This window comes from Pinus tabuliformis, chromosome Q (genome assembly GCF_031772625.1).
Source record: "Pinus tabuliformis cultivar Carrire ecotype Pingquan chromosome Q, CPIR1, whole genome shotgun sequence".
Lineage (NCBI taxonomy): Eukaryota > Viridiplantae > Streptophyta > Pinopsida > Pinales > Pinaceae > Pinus > Pinus tabuliformis.
Window position 1 is genome coordinate 1,349,383,482 of NC_142296.1, and position 20,040 is coordinate 1,349,403,521.

Sequence of the window (20,040 nt, forward strand, 5' to 3'; positions counted from 1 at the left end):
GCTTAGCAGCTGGAATCCAAACATATGCAACTGAGCCAAATACTTTGAGATGACTGATCTTAGGCTTACGGCCAGACCAAACCTCTTCAGGAGTCTTCCCTGTAACAGCCTGAGTGGGTGATCTGTTAAGAAGGTAAACAGCAGTAAATACTGCTTCAGCCCAGAATCTGTTTGGAACACTCCTGTGTTGTAACATGGAACGAGCCATTTCAACAACCGTGCGGTTGCAACGCTCGACAACACTGTTCTGCTGAGGAGTGTAGGGTGCAGTTAACTGATGTTTGATGCCATGAATATCACAGAAATTGGCAAAAGCTGAAGAACAAAATTCCCCCCCATTGTCGGTCCTAAGAGTCATGATGTTACAGCCAGACTCTTTTTCAACTAAGGTTTTAAACTTCTGAAAGGTACTAAGTGCATCAGATTTATTTTTTAGAAAATACACCCACATCTTTCTACTGAAATCATCGACAATAAGTAAAAAATATTTGCAAGCAGTGATAGAAGCTGTATTCATAGGACCACAAATATCAGCGTGAAGTAACTGGAGTACCTTAGATGCACGCCAAGATTCTCCATTCTTGAATGAAGACCGATGTTGCTTTCCCGCTTGACAGGCGCCGCATACCCCCAACTGCTGAGTCTGAATATCAGGTAATCCTGACACAAGTCCCTCCCGGGAGAGCTGAGAGAGATACTGCATATTTAGATGCCCATATCGCTGATGCCAAAGAGTACTGATGGGAGAGACACGTGCTGCTAGAGCCACTTCTGGAGAGTCACCGGTGTCAAGTAGCCTGTATAGACCATGGTCCTCTAGGCCAACAGCAACTGTTATACTAGTCTCCCTGTCAATAATAGAGCACTTGTGTGCACTGAACACAACATCAAGCTGAGGAGAATTCCTCATAATCTGGCTGACAGACAGCAGATTAATTTCCATACCAGGAACATAGTATACATTCAGAAATATGAGTGTGTGCCCACCAGACTGAATTTGAACTGTACCTCTGCGAGCTACTGTGTACTTTTCACCTCCGCCAAATACCACGGAATCACTGAAAGGTGAGAAGTCAATAAACCAGTCACGCCTGTGAGAGAAATGGCGTGATGCACCAGAGTCAATATACCAAGCAGAAGACGGTACATGATCTGACGACCTTTTAGCCATAAAGGCATAAAAAACAGATTCTGTCTGCTCGGAATATTCCTGATTGCCTTCCAACATGAGATTGGTTAGCGAAGCCATCTGCACGTTTCCCAAGATATGGAAAAATACAAAAAATCCTGCACGGATTTCAACGAGGATGCAGGCTGATCCAGACAGAAATTGACAGATGCTGATATAAGTATGAAAAGATTCCCAAAGAAGACTGATTTACTGTAAGAAACACAAACAAACACTAGATAGACAGAGAAGGGTTTATTTCTGTATCGAGATAGACGACTGTAAGCTTTTATCACAGTGAGCAAAGCCGGGGCTAAGACTCAGTGAAGGCTACCTGGCTTACAGAGGGCTCGACCTTAGAAAGGAATGAAAGAACTCAAGAGATTAGGATGCAAAGAAGCTAGCTGATCAAGAACACTCCCTGAGCGCAGTTTCAAAATGAACTACTGAATTTTTCAAAAGCCACTGATAGTAAGCCGACAATGCTGCCTGCTTAAAAATCTTCTTTCAAGATGACTGTAGCAAATCTTAACAAATTCTGTTTTGAAAAACAATAGACTTGCATACAAAAAAAATTTCTCAGATCTGTATCAGTGCACCAGATAAAAAAAAACTAGACCAAAGGATAACTGTGATGCTGGTTTGATCACTTGTACTGATGATAAACTGCGATGCTGTTCTGATCCCACTTCAAAAAAAATAACTGTGATGCTATTTCTGGTCCCACCGTTTCAAATATAATCACAATATTTTTTAATCCAAATTCTAATCAAACCCGTCACTATAATCTGGAAAATACGTGGATCTGAAAATACCTTTATGTGTTTGCCGTCACTGTAGTCGGGAAAAAAAAAAACAAACCCGTGAATCTGGAAAACCCGTGAACCACAAATACAGCAAATACAAATATTGAAAAATGGACCCACATGTGCTGTCTCAGCTTCACGTTTCTGCTGATTGGTAACACCCTGCCGGCACACACCACGGATATATACGTCTCAGGTATCAAATTGGCCCACAAAACAAATACGAAGATCTTAAACAATGGCCCACGTGAGCTATCCAAGCTTCACGTTACGTCACGTCTCAGCTACAGGTCACGTCTCAGCTACAGGTGTATATGCTTGCAATATACAGGTGTATACAGGTGTATACGCTTGAAATTGGACCACGTGAGCTATCAAAGCTTCACGTCACTTCTCAGTTACGTTTATATGTGTATATAAATAAAAGCCACAGGTGAATACGCTTTGAAATATATCCACGAGTTTGATAACACGCGAATGACTGAGATATATCGGCGTTTGCAATATACACGGGTTTGAAAAATATCAGAAGTATAACGCGTGAAATAATGAACCACGGATTTCAGATATAGATCCACGGGTACATAATCCACGGGTTTGATACCATAAAATCTGGAGGATCTCTGCAGTATATCGATTTGTTGAAATCGTGAGCAAATATACGCGAGAGACAAAATTTTTTTTAACTGTATCAATGTTCTTCAACAGGATTCTGTCGAACACGTGAGCGAAAATATTCAAACAAAAACCGTATTAACTTTGATTTCTGCTACCGCTTCCAGCTTTATGCACCAGATATCGTGACAGAAGAAGACCGCTGCCCTCGGATTCACAATAGCTTTCAGATCTCAGACCAATCAGACCATGAACAAGCGTTCTTTGTAAATGGAGACGCTAACCCTTGGAGAGAAAAAAATTTCGAATGTGGCCACGATAACAAAAAAATCCAGATCCCTAAAGAGCAATTTCGAAATGAAACAAAATTTTTCAAACAGTGAAAAATTATTTCAAAAGACACCTGTGCTCCGATACCATAAAACAGTGCGAAACACGCATGTAAAAGAATATTGAATGAATTGATTAACCTGGAGCAAACAGCTCAATGATAATACAAAGATATTTACAATAATAGAAACATCAAGTTTCTATGTAGAATATAGAACAAACAGTTTCATCTAAGAAACTGCTAAAAGAATAAAAATAGAAACAGCTAAAAGACTGAGCATTACTAAATAGAGATATATTCTAATAATCGCGCTTCGCCTGGAGGTTCCGGAACGCTTCCGTACGGGACGCGATTCCGGCCTAGGATCCGGGGGGGGGGGGGGGCGATTCCTGCAACGTTGGTTTTAGCCTCTCAACCCTTAGAATAAATAATTTCGTGTGGTCTTAAACCCACTGCTTTGGGTCCAAATCCCCAATTTTGGGTAAATTGCCAAACCAACCACTTTTGGTGGGTGTCCTTCTCGGAAATACCTTCTGAGCTACCCAAAATTATAACAGGATCCTCTATTTATATGAGGTTTGTCCCTTCACTTTTACAAAAATATTAGCCTACAAGCCCTATAACAAGTTTGACTTTGAGTGTTTGACAAGCAATGTTATTAGAATCGAACTAGTAGACCCCCTAAACTAGGAACCGGTCAAAAACTGACTGGAACTGTTATAAATACCGGATCAAAAAATTGGTTAACCAAAAACACACAAATTAGTCAGATTTTAAATAAAAACATAAATGCTGATATCCATCCATATCAATCCACTCCATTTATTTACAAATAAGCAAAAGTTCTCATTTATATTGCATGTAAGGATGCACATAACCAAAATAGCATTGAGTGAATCTCGTCTTTGAACTGAAAATACTTCAACAAACAGGCCCTAGATGGCCTCTAGCATAATTTTTTTTTATGTTACAATGAATACTTACATATCATCAAAATCAATGCATGTATTGGGATCATTATCATCAATATCACCCTTTAAGCATTAAACGAAGATAGAAAAAGCTTAGCATGTCAAGTCAAGATTTTCTTTGAGTGATGAGTACATTTTTAGTAGGGTCATGATGGAAAAGTTCAACAATCAATGCCACGAACATCAAGGTACATAAAGGGCATAGTGCTCTTGCTTAAATGCTAGTTCCATACTCTCATACATGACAAAATCCAATGGAAACGTTGTAATCCCCCCAATCCTGAAATCCTAAAAACTGTTAAGTTTGCTGGATTTTGAGTGGGATCTAAAATTCTACTTTCTCCATATAAAATCCGATGAGATCAGAATCACTCTCAAGCATCCCGAGTCAATTAATGGTAATGCTAAACATTTAAGTAGAAGTGACATTCTCCTTTATCTTTCATTTTCATCATTTAAGAATTTAACATTACGATTATAATTGGATAGCATTAGTAGGGAAATGTTCTCAAATACTAGGCTTCCCCACTCATAAATTATTGTTTTGTTTTTTTTTAAATTGTGTTTAAAGAGTCCTTGGTAACATTGTACAAAATCAACTGGTTTGGCTAAAAAAGGTCAGTTCGATACCAAGCTGGCTAGTTTCGTACAAGAACTGGTCGGTTTGGTACTAAACCAACCTTTTTTAGTCCATCCCACTAGTTCAGACATGTTTTCTTTCAAAAATGGTCAGACCAACTGGTTTAGTCCGTTTCGGTCCAGTTTTAATAACACTATTGACAAGACAAGGGGTTACAAGCCAACCCCATAGCTCAAATCAATAAAATAATGACATAAAAAGCCCACGTGTGGGTCGATGTCCTTTAGAAGCATGACCTCATGCCATTTTTGGGCAATAAATACTACCAAAATGTGTGGGTGGGTTTATGAGATGTTCCATCATCAGAATCAACTCCAAGTCTTAAGGGAGACATTAAGAAGTGGCTCAAATTTCTTGCACGTCCAAAAACCATGCTCTGAGTGCCATATGTCACCCTCTCAAGGGCTAGATGGGTGACGCGGCACTATTTGTCTTCAGTGTTGGGGCTTCGAGAGTGAGTACAAGTCCTCTCTTGTCATCCTTTGGATGACCATCACTATCTGGACTCTAGATCAAGCAATGCCTATCAAACTGTGTCAAGGCTAGCTTACTGGCATCTTGGGTCCTCTAGGTACAACATCATGTAAATACAACAGCAAGCAAGATGAGGCTAGCTTTTTAACATCTGGCGGTGGTCTGGGTTGTCAATAATCATTTGGTATCATCAGTCTGCCCAATGCTTTACTATGGATGGCCAACATTGCATTTGCAAAGGTCATCACTGTTCTTTGGAAGGTGCAAAATGGCCTAGGCATGCTGTGTATTGGAGTGATGTAATGTGCCCTCAAAGGTCTCTGCTGCTGTGTGAAGAACTGCTTGGCAAAACCATCTGAAGATCAAGTGAAAGCTACCAATCATTAAGGACAATGACCATATATGCATCATAGTGGACCATACTTAATTTTTAAGGGCATAATAACACTTCCAACTGAGATCATCTATATTTAACTAGACCAAGTCCCGTAAAAGTGTTCCCTGGTTTTGTTAGGGATTGTTAGATAGTCAACCTTATTAGGTGTTTCCAGCCCCTAAGGGGGGGTGACATGTCCTAGGTCAACCCTTCAATTCATAGGTGCTTGTGATAAATCATATTAGTGACAATGGAAGGGAAGGACTCCATGGTAAGGTGCGATGGCTATGGGACTAGTTGATGGAGGTCTATCATCCTGAGTGTATAGATGTAAGGGGGGAGCAATCGTGGAGGCATGAGTTACTTGTTTCCTTGTCATTTTCTACCCATGTAGTGTGCCTTTTACTGGCTTTTGATAATGCTTTGATTGAGAGCATAACATAGGAGCTCAAGATCGCTTTTGATGATTTAGCATTTATTTACCCCTTAAGGATGAGTTGGTTTATTGCTCATCAGGGGTAGGACATGCAAGAGTTTATTTATTATGTGACAGAGTATCAAATGCTTAAGAAATTTTCTTATGGCTAATGAGGGGGTAGAGCTCATGCTATGCTTTTGCACATGTGCTAATTAATGTCCAGGCCATCTTTTGCATTTGAAATTTTTTTCCCTTTTGTTGTGGCCATTTTATGCTTTTAACATTCTTTTAGTTGTATCAACCTCCAGGTAAAATTTTTCTAGCCCAGACTCAAGGATGAGGATATGACTATGCCAATCCCTATGAACAAATAGCCACAAACCCAAAGGATGGAGATGAAATCTGGGGAATGATGGAAAGCCACAGGCCCAAAGAATGGAGGTGAAATCTGGGAAATGATGGAAAGTGGCAAGTATGGAATAATCATTTACACGCTACTTCAATCCAAGTTTCTCTAGTAGTGCCCCACCTATAACCCTAAGGCCTTAGATGGGGTCCCACTGGACTAGGGTAAAAAACTATCCTCCCTGGGGAAGTGAGAGAATATGTTTACAGTCTAGATTGGTCAATCATACAGATCACCCCTTAATCCATGTCAGAATGCTCAAAACATTAAGTAAAAGCACATGATTGCAAGATGGTTATGGTACCTGCTGAATGATAACCCAGCTTCCTTCAAGAGGAATGCTGCATGGTGAGAGGTGCCTGAATAGTGCAAATGGTGAAAGATTTGTGACATATCATCATGTACTAGGAAAATGTAAGGCTGCTGGCTGGTAGGCTATCCAAAGAAGGAGAACAAATTTCTCCTTTGGGGTTACCCACATTCTGGTGGGTAACCGGGCCCAAAACCAAATGTTTTCTTATAACTTAGTGCAATGGATTTACTTATTTGATCCTTTACTATGAAACTTAAATACAGTTGACAAGGGAATCTATTCCTGGTGTCTCATCGCCACCAAACACAATGATGTCTACTAGCAGTGCTCATGTTGATCATCTTTAACTTGGATATCAAGCAGATATTGGAAAAGCATTTAGTGCAAGTTAAGGACATCTTAAAGCACACAATATTAGGTATACATATGGCAGGCAAACCCTATCTAAAATTAGTCATCTTATTTATATTTTGTTTTGTAATAAAACATCTAGATCTAGTTCGTTATCTTTAAAGTTTCAAATAAGTACAAGGGCAATGTGTCCAATACATTATAAGGGTTTCAATAAAAATGGATGGGACTGTACGGTGTGGAAGAATATATGAAATGCTATATCATAGATCCTCTGCCAAAATGTTAATGTGTGACATACTGATAAGAGAATTAATAGTTATAACTTGTTTTGGAAGTAAAGTGAATTTACAATTTTGAGTTACTTTCCCTACTTTTTTATATTTGAATGAAGGTTCACGGTTCTTATCTTCCATGTTTCTACTCTGTGATCTAAGGTGAACAGGGGAAGGCAATCACGATATTCACAGAAACAAGGTGGAGCTGGTGCGTCTCAGCAGAACAACCAAACGAGGGAAGATGCTTGGTATAGATACAATCAGCGAATGCATGAAGAGTATGAGGAAGAAATGGAGAGAGTGGTATGGCTTATGCTCCGTTTTCTATTTCTCTTAATGTCCCGATGTTCTGCAGTTCTGTATAAGATCAGCATCTAATTGGGAATCATGAAATAGTAGACCAGGTCATTCTGCGTTGATAAAGCTTCCTTTACATGTTTTTTTTTCAATCTATATGGTTCACGGACCCTGGAGATTGGCGACTGCTACATCCATGGAATATTTGTACCAGGCAAACCCTCCCGAAGGGATCACTTAGGGTCAACCACAGAGCCTGACCCTGAGGGTGTTCAGATAATTGAATCTGTGACCTTTCAATAGCAAAGGCGCTTTAACGACAGGGACTCGACCAATTAAGCTAATCCTTAGGGCTAAAACTCCCTTTACATGTTATTTAAATTATGCCTTTTTTAGAATTTCTTTGGTTTGTGGAAGTGTACAATTTTTTACTATTATTTATACCTTAGCAATAGAGCAGCAATAGCAGTACGAGCCACTTTCTCACTTGTACTATGTACTTTACAATGGATGTACATTTGAGTCCCATTGATCTGCTTATTGCAGTCATGCAATGAAAACTAATAAAGTTATCTTGTCTTAGCACATCTGAGCAGATGTTCTTGTCTTACACTTAGCTCGAGTGCTTGATAATTTATTTTAGGAGTTGTGTTACCCTGCAGAAAAAATAAATAGAAACAATTCCAAATAGCATGGTCCAACCTCTTCTTTATTGTTGTGGCATAACCGTAGTTTTGTTTATGGTACATAGTTTCAAAACATATATTAATTATACAAAATAGTACATAGTATATTTAGTAAAAAAAGGTGGTGGAGAAGCTACCATGACCGAACATTGTAAGGGTTAAGTTAGACCCCATTAAAAATATTTTTTCTATCTAAAATTAAACAAAATTTAATGGGCTCGTGGCCATGAGACCAATACAGTCTAGAAATGTCAGTGTCAGAAAATTAAAGGTCTTGAAAGGAATTAAAGCTAATTAGAACAATATGGGGCAACTGATCATTTTGCAAGGAAGAAAATATGCCTTGGAGTAATCTGATCCTTTTTTCGAGGAGATGTAGCCCTGAGTACCATAGGTTACCTGTGAAACTTACCATGACTGGGAACCACCATAGGGAATGTTCATTAGTCACTGAAAACCAAAATCTGAATTGATCCCTCTTCCATCTTAAAAATGGTTTGATTGTATCCCAAGCTTCCAAATAGCATGGGCCACAGATGAGCCCTAAATTTCAATTGAAGAAATTCCTAAAGGCTAAGTCCCTTCATCTTTTCTTTTTATACAAGAGGTTCCTGTGGAAATGCAATAGCTTAATAGCACTTTCTAGGCCTAAACACAGTATATGGATCAAATGATCTATTTTGGATAAAGTGCCAGGCCTTATGACCAGGGTGCAAATGTTAATAACCCCCAGGCCCCCAAATCTTTGGGAGTGCAGCAGAACCGTTGTAACATCGTGAGATCCATTTTTGCCTTCAAAGTTGGTCCTAGGGAGCTGCTCAAGAGCTTTGCCAGCCCACTGTAGGCTGTAACAAATGGTCTTGAGCATGAATTGCCAATTTGTCAAATTGGATCTGAGTGGAGCTGCACTTGTTAGTGCATACTAGAGCAAGCGTACAGATTCCCAGTTATGCAGCAAACCTTGTCAAAGATAGAAGCACAGTTTGTTCTCTTTTATCTAAACAAGCTATTGAAGGGGAACTTTTCTACGAAATAGATTCTTTCTTTAATTGTTATACATCAACAAAACACAACATATATTAGGAGATACAGGGATAGTGTTATGGAATTAGAGAAAACTCCCGGGGAATAAAAACTTCATATTAGTTGGTGTAGGGACGTTACAACATAGCTAAGTGATTAGAAACCTACAACCTTCAATTATTGGTCTTTGCACAACTGAATCTACAACTGAAACCTTCCTTTGTGAGAGGTTACATTTTTCTTGATTTGAAGACATTTGAACTGTGTGTTTAAACCGATGATGTAGATTTGTAAATAAATTTGTAAAGGCCCTTAGAGGGAGCGAAAGGCCAATATCCACTGAGAACTTTAGACATGCTTTTTCGATACTTTCCCAAGTATTAAATGAAAATTCACTATGATGCAATACAGAAAAATTATATTAAAGGGGATTTGACTTGCCTAGCAGCAAGAGTAGGGCTAAGATATGGCTGTTAAAATCTGATAGCTCAGGGATGAATTTCTCCTAGAAGAAATCATATCTTTCAGTTCTGTTTGAACCACCTATAATAAAATTTCATTACTAACAATTTTAATATGACTTTCCAAAAATAGTCACATCTCAATTTGGAAGTGACTTACCAAAAATAGAAAGTCATGTCGAAATGATCAAGGATGATCTCAACATATGGAATCCACTTTAAAATCAAATCAATCATGATTATACAAGTCAAGAATTAATATTTTTATCCTTACTAGTATTATTATTATTATTTATAAAATAGTCTAAAGGCATTCACTTTTAATGGATTAATAAAAACGAATTCTCTCATGAAATAAGTAAATTAAATTGAGAATCTTTTACTTCGCAACTTGAATCTCTCTCTTGGAATAGTAACTCCACACTTAAGAGAATGTAACTCTCCCTCACTAATTCAATGTATGGCAAAAGTGTAACTCCTCTTTATTAAATGCGCTTGTAACTCCCTCATTCAATTTGATTTGTAACTCTCACCAAATATTCTCTCATGTCTAAGTATAACTCTCTCTCTTTAATTCAAATTGTAACTCCTCAAGACATGTGTATCTCTCTCTCTATTCTTAGGATGAGTTACACTTTTCCTCAAGTAACTCCTCCCTCATGGAATTCAATTCCCCTATTATTGGCTCAATGCATGAATTCATTTCCACTATTATTGGCTCAATGCATGAATTCATTTTGTAACTCCTTTTGTTTCTCATCTATTTAAGCAAGAGCAAGAGAGAGTTGATGTAGCATGTTCATTGTGAAGAAGGAGAGCTAGTGTTGAGTGTGTGCAAGAGAAGTGTGAGAGCAAGTGAAGAGAAAGAGAAAGGGAAGAGTTGGAGCAAGTATGAAGGACAAGATATGATCAAAAGGAGGAGATCTTCAAGCAAAGAGCAAGAGCACTTTAGCTGCAAGTTGATCAGACATTGGTGACTTTATTCATTCTCATTCTCTCTCTCTCTATCTGTACTCTGCTGAACAATTGAAGAAATCTAATAGAAGAAGAATCATTTGGGTTTTCCCCTTGTGGGTTTTTCCCTGGTCATTGGACCTAACTCTCAGTGTCTCATATTTGTGTTTGGATGTTTTCATATGATCCTTAAGTTTATGTTCTATCTACAATTGCTGATCTGAAAAGTTGTGAAAAAGAAATCTGCATTCTAAGTAATTGTAACAACATAGAACATTCAATTTTTTGCAAAGTACATTTAGTTTTTTGCAAATTCTATTCAACTTTCTGCAAAGTACATTTAGTTTTCTGCAAAGTACATTAAGCTTTCTGCTAAGTACATTCAGTTCCATTCAGTTTTCTGCAAAGTACATTCAATTTTCTGCAAATACATTCAGTTTTTTGCATAGAACTTTCAAGTTTCTACAAAGAATTTTTTAAATTTCTACATAGAAATTTCAGATTTTAACAATGGAAAGTGAGGGAAATGGGGGTTAGACAGACGTGTTTAGTTGGCTTGTTACTTGTCAACAAGAGAGACCCCTTTTGGATATTCCAGAAAGGTATCCATACTTTTAGGAGATGTCAAACACATTATTATTGGCATGCAAAATTTTGTACAAAAGCCAAAAATTGACTCTTGCACAATGTTGCACAAAGCGGGGATGAAGTAGGGATGTCTTTTTGGAAGCAAAGCATCGAAAGTGTCATTTTCCAAAAACCTAGGAATTAAAGCGTCTCAGAAGCGTCTACTATATATATTTTATTTTTTTATATTTTTGCATTTATATGCAATAAAAACATCTAAAATACCAAATTAGTTGTCGAAGATATGAAAACATGCATATTTATACATAAATCAAGATAGATATGACATACATTGTACGTCAATGATTAATTATTCGAGCAACAACCATCTAGATTCTAGCAATTACGAAGATACGTCAAATTTTTAAGCATTAACAATTTAGCATATCCTAAAACATAAAACATTTAGAACATAAAATCATAAAACATTCAAATAACTTATCTAGCAAGTGAGCAACTGTCAACATGATTCATGTCCAAAATTCGAATAATAATGATTACAAAATAGGCCAGTTGACCAGCACCAAGTACACACTGAACTAGGAAGAGTAAGACAGAAAAATTCAAATTCACAGCAAGGCTACAAGTCTAATCTATGAAAAAATTGGTAAACTGTGAATATATCTACTAATCTCTCCTCCTTCCACCACTAACAATGCGTGAGCCTCCACGTGGTGGTTATGAAGAAGATGTTGGATGTGGTAGTGGAAGTGATGAAGATGAAGTCCCTACCGTTGGTGTTGAAGCATGGAACTTGGGAACCATGGGACCGGATGGGGGTGGCATCTGAACTAGATCATCATCATCCTGGATAAGAGCATCCTCCAATTGCTCTAATCGCAACACTCCATCCTCCAAATTGGCCTCCTTTGGACTTTTGTCCCAAGGCTTAAGGTCTTTATTAGCCTTTGCATCGTCGCAGTAATGGGACAACAATCGCAAATTGTAGTGAACATAAACCAAGCTCTCTATGTGGTCTAAATTTAACCTGTTCCTTCTAACATTTTGGATGAAAGAATAAGAGCTCCAACACCTCTCTGTAGAAGAAGTGTTTACCACTTGTGATAGCACCCAAAATGCCAAAGTTTATAGAAGTGGAGTAGCACCTCCATGCATGTTCCACCACTCAAGAGAAGATAAATTATCTCGACCTCTAATTGCATGATTGCTCCCAAATGGACTAGTGCCAAGCGTAGAGTTGCTCAAACGTTTCCATAGCATGGCAGACTCCTCCTCATCAGGGACTAATTTATCCAATGCTTTCATATAACCATATAAAACCTTTAGATCTAGGTGTGGTTTTCTCCTACTCCCTCCCCCCAAGTGCTGGTGTTGAAAGCCATGATGGGTGACAGTATTTAGGTGTCAGAACATATGCTAAGGCATGCAATGGAATGTTTAGCATTTCCCATTATTTTTCCACCTCTGCACGAATATAATTGTATAAGGTGATATCTCTTGGTTCAACAATGTCTTTACTCTACTCCAACTTGCTATCCATTTGCTCATACACCTCCTCATTTATTGGCCGATTTGAATTTGCAAACTTGATTGTGTAATAAATTGGTTTGGTGAATTACAAAACATATTTAATCTGTGACCAAAAGTAACTATCAAGAATAGTGTCCTTGACTACATTAGCACCATCTCTATCAATGTTAATGTCATCCCATGATTAAGAGGTCACCATATTAGTTAAAGTTTGTTTCACCTTCACTAGCCGCCTAAAGGTGAGGTAATAACTTGCAAAGCTTGTTTTTGAAAGTTTAAGTAACTACAACTTGGAGTAAGTGCCATAAAAGTAGTTTACCCTTGTATGCTCTGTGATAAATTTAATGAGTTGCTTCCCTTTTTTGTAAAACTCATTAATCCATCCGCATTCGTTATGCTTCACAATATCATGCATCAAAAGGTTCAATCTGTGCACCAAGCACCCAAACCAAAAGATGTGTGACTGAGTACACTCCATAATTTTTCATGTTGCCTTACAATTTGCTGCATTATCAATGATCACTTGAACCACATTATTAGGACCAACATCTTTGATTGATTTCAATAGGAGATTTGCAATGTTTTTGGAAGTTGCACTGATGGAGGAGGAGTCATGACTTGCAAGAAACACTGCACCTCTAGCAGAAGCACCAAGAACATTTATCAAATGCTGGTTTCCAACATTTGTCCACCCATCTGATACAATGGATACCCCACAATCCACCCACTTATTTGTAAAATGTGTCAAAGCTCTTTGAATCATTGCTTTTTCTCTTTCTAATAACACAGTTCTAGCTTTCACATAGTTGGGGCTCTTGTACCCTTTTGGGGCTTCATTGATGGCCTTAAGCATATCATGCCAATAGGGAGAGCAAAGCACATTGAATGGTAGAACGCAAGCACAAAGAAACCATACCACATTTCCACCCACATCATCCCTCCTAGCAACATTCAAGAAATCTACTATTGTTCTTCTACTTCCAAAGGTTGTAGAAGCACCATGAGGAGATGAGCTACCAAATCTAAAGGCTACATTTGATTCAGAACGAGTTTTTTGTTTCTTGTTTTTCTGTTGTGCAACCTCCTCTATATCAACATAAATTTTTCTTTGTTCCAATGAAGTCTTAGGGCAAATTGCTATACCCACGAGACCCTTTTTCTCATTGCTGTTCATCACCCCACAAAGATGCCTCACACGGGTATATGAACCACTATATGGTTTTCCTCCATGACAACCATGCAAACACACAAACTTGTAGATTCCACGACTTTCCCCTCTTAAGTTTTGTCACAATCCCACCAGGGTGTCAATGCTTTCCTCTCATGCATTTCAGTGTCCTCTTCGAACCCTACCTCCTCATCATACATTGGATCACTCATATGGGTTCCACGATCTTCTTCTTCTTCATCCCTTCTGTTCCTACTCCCCAACAACATCATGAAAACCAAAGGTGGAATGATACATATAAGCCAAAAGAACACCATTTCAGAATATGAATATAGATGGACAACACGCAATGAAATGAGCAAGAAGAAAGAATGGAAAAGAGTAGGATAGGGAGAGTTGGAAATGGTAACTAGTTTCGGCTTTCATAATTGTCATTGTACTCAAGTCATTATGTATATCTTATGTAACAAGCAAAAGAAGAAAGAAAAATTATTATTTTCAAATTTCAAGCATGGGTTTCATGCTTCTTTTGATTGGTCATCTAGGGTAAGCATGTTCTTCATGCTTCTAGGGTTTTTCATGTCATAAGAATAATTGTCATGAGTTAAGAGAGTCAATGTCATGCATATAAGACCCATTTGGACAAGTTGTATCATGTAAAAGAATTTATTTTGAGTCTACAAAGTAAGCCTCCAAGCATAAGTCATCCCTACCAACAAGAAGTCGACCTAGAGAGGGGTATTCGTGTTGACATATGTAACTTGGTTTGTTGTTCATAGTGACACAAGTAATTGTGATTTTATGTATTTAATGAAAAGAGAAAAATAAATTTATTATTTTTGTTCATGAGGCATGGGTTTCATGCTCAAGGGAAATTTATTTTTAGGTCAAGCACCCATTGAGTGCTTCTAGGTTTGTCATAAAGTCAATTGAGTTATTTTCATGTATTGAAGACCCATTTGGGCATGTTACATATTGTAAAGAAAAATTCATTTTGTCAAAATAGAGTCAAAAGACCCTCCAAGACCTCGTCATGGCACAAAGATCAAGTCAGCCTACATGAAGGGACAAGTCGGCCTCAAGATAGCAACTCGTACCCTTCTCAAGCCTATAAATAAGAAGGAATTCAACCTCATTTATAAACTCACTCAAGCAAGTTTGATCTCCTCAAGATAGAAGCTGGAAAAGGACGAAGAAGAAGAAGAAGATCAAGATCGAAGTTTTTGGGCCTCCCTCTCTCTCTTTCGTTAGGGTTTCTACAGTTTATGGGCTAGACGAAATTTTGAAGTTGCATCAAAGCTGTGAAGCTGCAAGGTCGAAGTTGTGAAGCTGCCTCTAGATCGAAGTCGTGAAGCTCCTAGGTCGCAGATCGCTGAAGCTGCTAGGTCGAAGTTGCATAAATTGTTGCTGGGGTCGAAGTTGCTGGAATGTCGAAGTTTGTTGTTGGAAGCTGTGTAAGGAAAGCTCATCAATAAGGAAGGATGTCTTGGAAGGGTCATAGGTCTAGGTCAAGGGCACAGGTCTTGGAATTCGTCAATTGAAGTTCCATAAGAAGAGAAGGATTTTGGTGAGTTTTCCTCTCAGTTGGAGAGGTTTTGGCCTTGACTCATCGCCTATATCTTGTGTCCTTTTTTCTCATTGTTCTTTATGATTTGGTAGCTGTTTGATGATAGAGAACACTAATAATAATAAAACAAAGAAGAATTTAATCAAGTAGAGTAAAAATACACCACAAGCAGTTATTAAAGTAAGAGAGATCACCTACACTTGTTGCCCCCTAGATTTCTCAACATGGTATCAGAGCTAAGGTAACTACATCAAGGAAGGGTAATACAAAGAAGGATACTCCAGGGCCGAAGTATAAACAATTCATCTTGGAAACATCAAGAGCATGAATCATCAAGGACTAACCCTCTCATCATATTGAAAGGGAATAATTAATAGCATCAAAGAAGATCTCAAAACCCTAGCTCATCCAAAGAAGGGTTCCACACTTGATGCGTTCTTGGGAAACTCACACATTCTACAATCATTATCACAAGGAATGAAGAGAGAAGAACTTTTGGGTTTGTTTTTTTGGGATATATTCTCCACACATGCGAAGTATTAAGACATCCTTCTGTAGCAGCAAGTATCGAATTGTAGCCACCATCAAGGATCAAGATTTGTGCCAAGAAAGGTCTCCTTTGCAAGCCAAAATAAAAAGAAAACAAAGTCATGTCAAGGGAAGTAGAAAGGAGGCAAATTTGCCCATCTTCTAGCCACATGTGTGAAGTAGGGTTATTGTAGAAAAGGCCGAAATCACAGAATTGCTACAAGAAGCCGAAATTTTGAAGAAGGGTCGAAAGTTGAGGTTATGAAACAAGTTTAACTAGCGTTGTCTTGAAGGAAGAAAATCGTGAAAAAACATTGTCATCATCATCAAGGAATCAATGTGGTCTCCCTTTGAGCCAAGGATCTCTTTTGAAGAAAGACATCTTCACCAAGAAGACATCTTCTATTATCTACATCATCATCAAAATAGAAAAGGCATAAAGTTGAAGCTTTCATCATCTAGGAGTATCTTCACTTGACAAGTATTTTTATATTTATATTTGAATATATCAAAATGACTTCATATTGCAAGGAGAGCAACAAATTGGTTTGGTCGTCAAACTTTCTTGCATGGAAGAAGAGGATAGATTTGATCCTCATAGAAAATGAAGTCGTTAGTCGTGTTAAGGGTTCAATTGTTGAACCACCAAGAGAAGAAGCTCAAGCTCTACAAGATGAAGATATCAAAAGAAGATGGAATAGCCTCATCTTTATGAGGGTGTCAGAAATAAGTGACGAACTCCAATAGTTGGAACATATAATGTCTGACAAGGAAATGACTACCATAATGCTCAATGCATTACCAGAGGAATGGGGAAACTTCACATTAAGCATCTATGGGAAGAAGGAAGCTACTCCATTCAATGAACTATGGTCATTGTGCAAAATTGAAGAAACCATGTTGAAGGCAAAAATTGATGTAGGATCAAGCAAGCAAGCTCAAGCATTTGCTCCCATGTCTAGAAGAAAAGGGAAGTTTGGGAAGCTTGGTCCTCAGAAAAAGAAGAAGAACATGTCGAAGGTTCAATTCTATGGCTATGGGTACTACAAGAGAGATTGTCCAAAGCACAAGAAGGACAACAACAAAAGAGGAAGGGAAGAAGCCCATATCACTGAAGAAGTGGAAGAAGCCGAAAAGAAGAAATCCAAGAAGGAGGAAGTAAAAAGCCTCTACTATGATTGAGATAGTCTTCCTCACCTAGTTCTTTTCAAGTTTTCTGTTGTAAAGTATAACTATCGTGGTAAGAATCATTAGAAGCATGATAGGATGCATCATGTTAGGAAATGGCATCATAGAAGCATACAATTGAAAGCAAGAGCTTGTGACATCATCATAAAGAAGCATGAAAGATAGCTGAAATAGAAGTCTATGGCTGTCACCTATAGAAGGATGTAGCTCTTGGTAACCTCATTAGAAGCATAAGTAGTACTTGTGGGAAAAAGAAAGTCATCTAGTATAGACTCTAGAGTTCATCATACATCATTCAAAAAGGAGCATTTGTAGGATGAGGATGATCAAGATCCTCCATTGGAAGCTTCATCAGAAGGTTCACCTACTGTAAGAAGCAAGTGTCTCACCGAGAATTCCACCTTGTATGGGATTCATGGAATGATGGTATGATGTCAAAAGAAGTGAAGCAAGTCAAGGAGATTGAAGTTCTTTTAATCAAGGAAGCTGCTGAAGGAAGTCTAGATGACCAAAAGGAAGAGATGAAGTATGTATGCTTGTATTTGATAAAATTGAGTCATGCCATATAGTTGTAGATAGCATGGATAAATGCTCTACCTCATGAGCATGATCAAGAGAAAGGGATCTCCTCCTTTGGAAGGATGCATAAAGGCACGGTTCACATATTGACTAGATGAAATCAACTTAATAAGTCCTCACATGGAATATGAGGTGGTTGATAAAAATGAAGGATTTGTGAGTGGAAGTTCCTGAGAAGCAATATGTGAAGAAAGTAAGGAGAGATTATGAAAGATGCAACTATTGGCACATAGAAAAGGAAATCAACATGCGATAGCTAGAAGAATTGACTATGACATCTCCATGGAAAAGCTATGAAGACTCCGAAGAATTCTAGAAAGGAAGATGACCCTTGACATTTAATATCTTTTTGGAGATGTGTCAATATGAATGTAGGATGTTGATACAACAAGCAGATGTCATGATGTAAGACCATCACAAAGGTAATTTGATGTTCATTTTTTATTTTTGAACAATATATGGATGGGCTAATGCAAGGCTACCAAAGGAAGAGTTGTAGATGCCATCTACAACTGATACTCATGTGGTGGGATGATAAGATCTTGAAGAAAACATATGTGGAGAAGCTAGCTGTATGAAGGAAAGCCATATATGAATTAGTTTCCGATGAAAGAAAGGACGACATGACTGACATGATTCATAAATGAAAGTGATGGATGATCGATGCCCTGCGAAGAAGTCCTAAAAGATGTAGGCTTCATAACAAAGAAGAAATTCATGACATCGAAAGAGGGAGTCCTACAAGCAGCTAATTGTCCCATGATCTCCACCTCGAAAGTTGCTGGAAGTAAGTCCCTGGTTAAGGGGAGGCTTGGTCAAGTCCCTGGTTAAGAAGGAGCTTGGATACATACCTTTTATAGGAATGGGCTCATTCCTTCATTGGAATGGGTATATCCTCCCTAGTTGAGAGTAAGAGGTAGACACATCATTCTTGTCTTCCCTTGGGAAGAAAGAATGGAGGATTGGGTAAGCATCTGGCATCCAATACTCTTTGAGGATGTGGCAGGGCATTCAAGATAATAGTAGTTGTAGTGGACCGATATTCTTTGAGGAGTAGGAATCCAAGATAAGAATAGTCCTTGTGGAACACACTCTGAGAGAACCCGGGTGGGGTATGTTTCGAGAGAGACAATGATGAGGGTGTCTATAAATCATCATTCTTGCCAGCATTGTGCTCTGATCTTGTGGATGGATAGAGCTGTTAGTCAAGGCCTTGCTATGCGACAATGCTGGATGATATAATGCTATACATATGGGTTACCAATCTGACTCTTCTTATGAGAATTATTTAGATTGAGAATGTCCAAGTACCTTGTATGGATTATGAATACCTCCCTAGTTAAGAGGGAGTGTTGAAATATGTAACCAGGTTCGGTCTTCATAATGGCATATGTAATTGTGATTTTATTTATTTAATGAAAAGAGAAAAATAAATTTATTATGTGTTCTTGAGGCATGGGTTTCAAGCTCAAGGGAAATTTATTTTTAGGTCAAGCACCCATTGAGTGCTTCTAGGTTTGTCATAAAGTCAATTAAGCCTTTGTCATGTATTGAAGACCCATTTGGGCATGTTACATATTGTAAAGAAAAATTTATTGACTCAAAATAGAGTCAAAAGACCCTCCAAGACCTCATCATGGCACAAAGATCAAGTCAAGCTACATGAAGGGACAAGTCATCTTCAAGATAGCAATTCGTACCCCTCTCAATCCTATAAATAAGAAGGAATTCAACCTCATTTATACACTCACTCAAGAAAGTTAGATCTCCTCAAGATAGAAGCTGGAAAAGGACGAAGAAGAAGAAGATCAAGATCGAAGCTTTTGGGCCTTTCTCTCTCTCTTTTGTTAGGGTTTCTACAGTTTCTTGGCTAGACGAAATTATGAAGCTGCAAGGTCGAAAATGTGACGCTGCAAGGTCGAAGCTGTGAAGCTGCCTCTAGATTGAAGCTGGGAAGTTGCTAGGTCGAAGTTGTAGAAATTGTTGTTGGGGTCGAAATTGTTGGAAGGTCGAAGTTTGTTGCAGGAAGCTGTGTAAGGAAAGCTCATCAAGAAGGAAGGATGGCTTGGTCTTGGAGGGTCTTGGTCAAGGGTCACAGGTCTTGGAATTCGTCAATTGAAGTTCTATAAGGAGAGAAGGATTGTGGTGGGTTTTCCTCTCAGTTGGAGAGGCATTGGCCCTGGCTGATCGCCTATATCTTGTGTTCTATTGTTTCATTTTTCTTTATGATTTCGTAGCTGCTTGATGATAGAGAACACTAATAACAATAAAGGAAAGAAGAATTTAATCAAGTAAAGTAAAAATACATCACAAACAATTATCAA

At 38.2% G+C, this 20,040-nt stretch overlaps 1 protein-coding gene across 4 annotated transcripts in view; it reads left to right on the plus strand.

Moving 5' to 3' along the window:
• Window positions 1–20,040, plus strand: part of LOC149224888 (uncharacterized) — a 346,270-nt gene that overhangs the window by 133,968 nt on the left and 192,262 nt on the right. For 3 of the 4 annotated variants that reach the window (XM_089386318.1, XM_089386317.1, XM_089386319.1), the window contains exon 3: window positions 7,307–7,450. The exons of the other annotated variant lie outside the window; for it this stretch is intronic. In XM_089386318.1, the coding sequence (XP_089242444.1) occupies window positions 7,307–7,450 (144 nt within the window). The remainder of the gene's footprint in view (window positions 1–7,306; window positions 7,451–20,040) is intronic. 4 annotated transcript variants of the gene reach the window in all.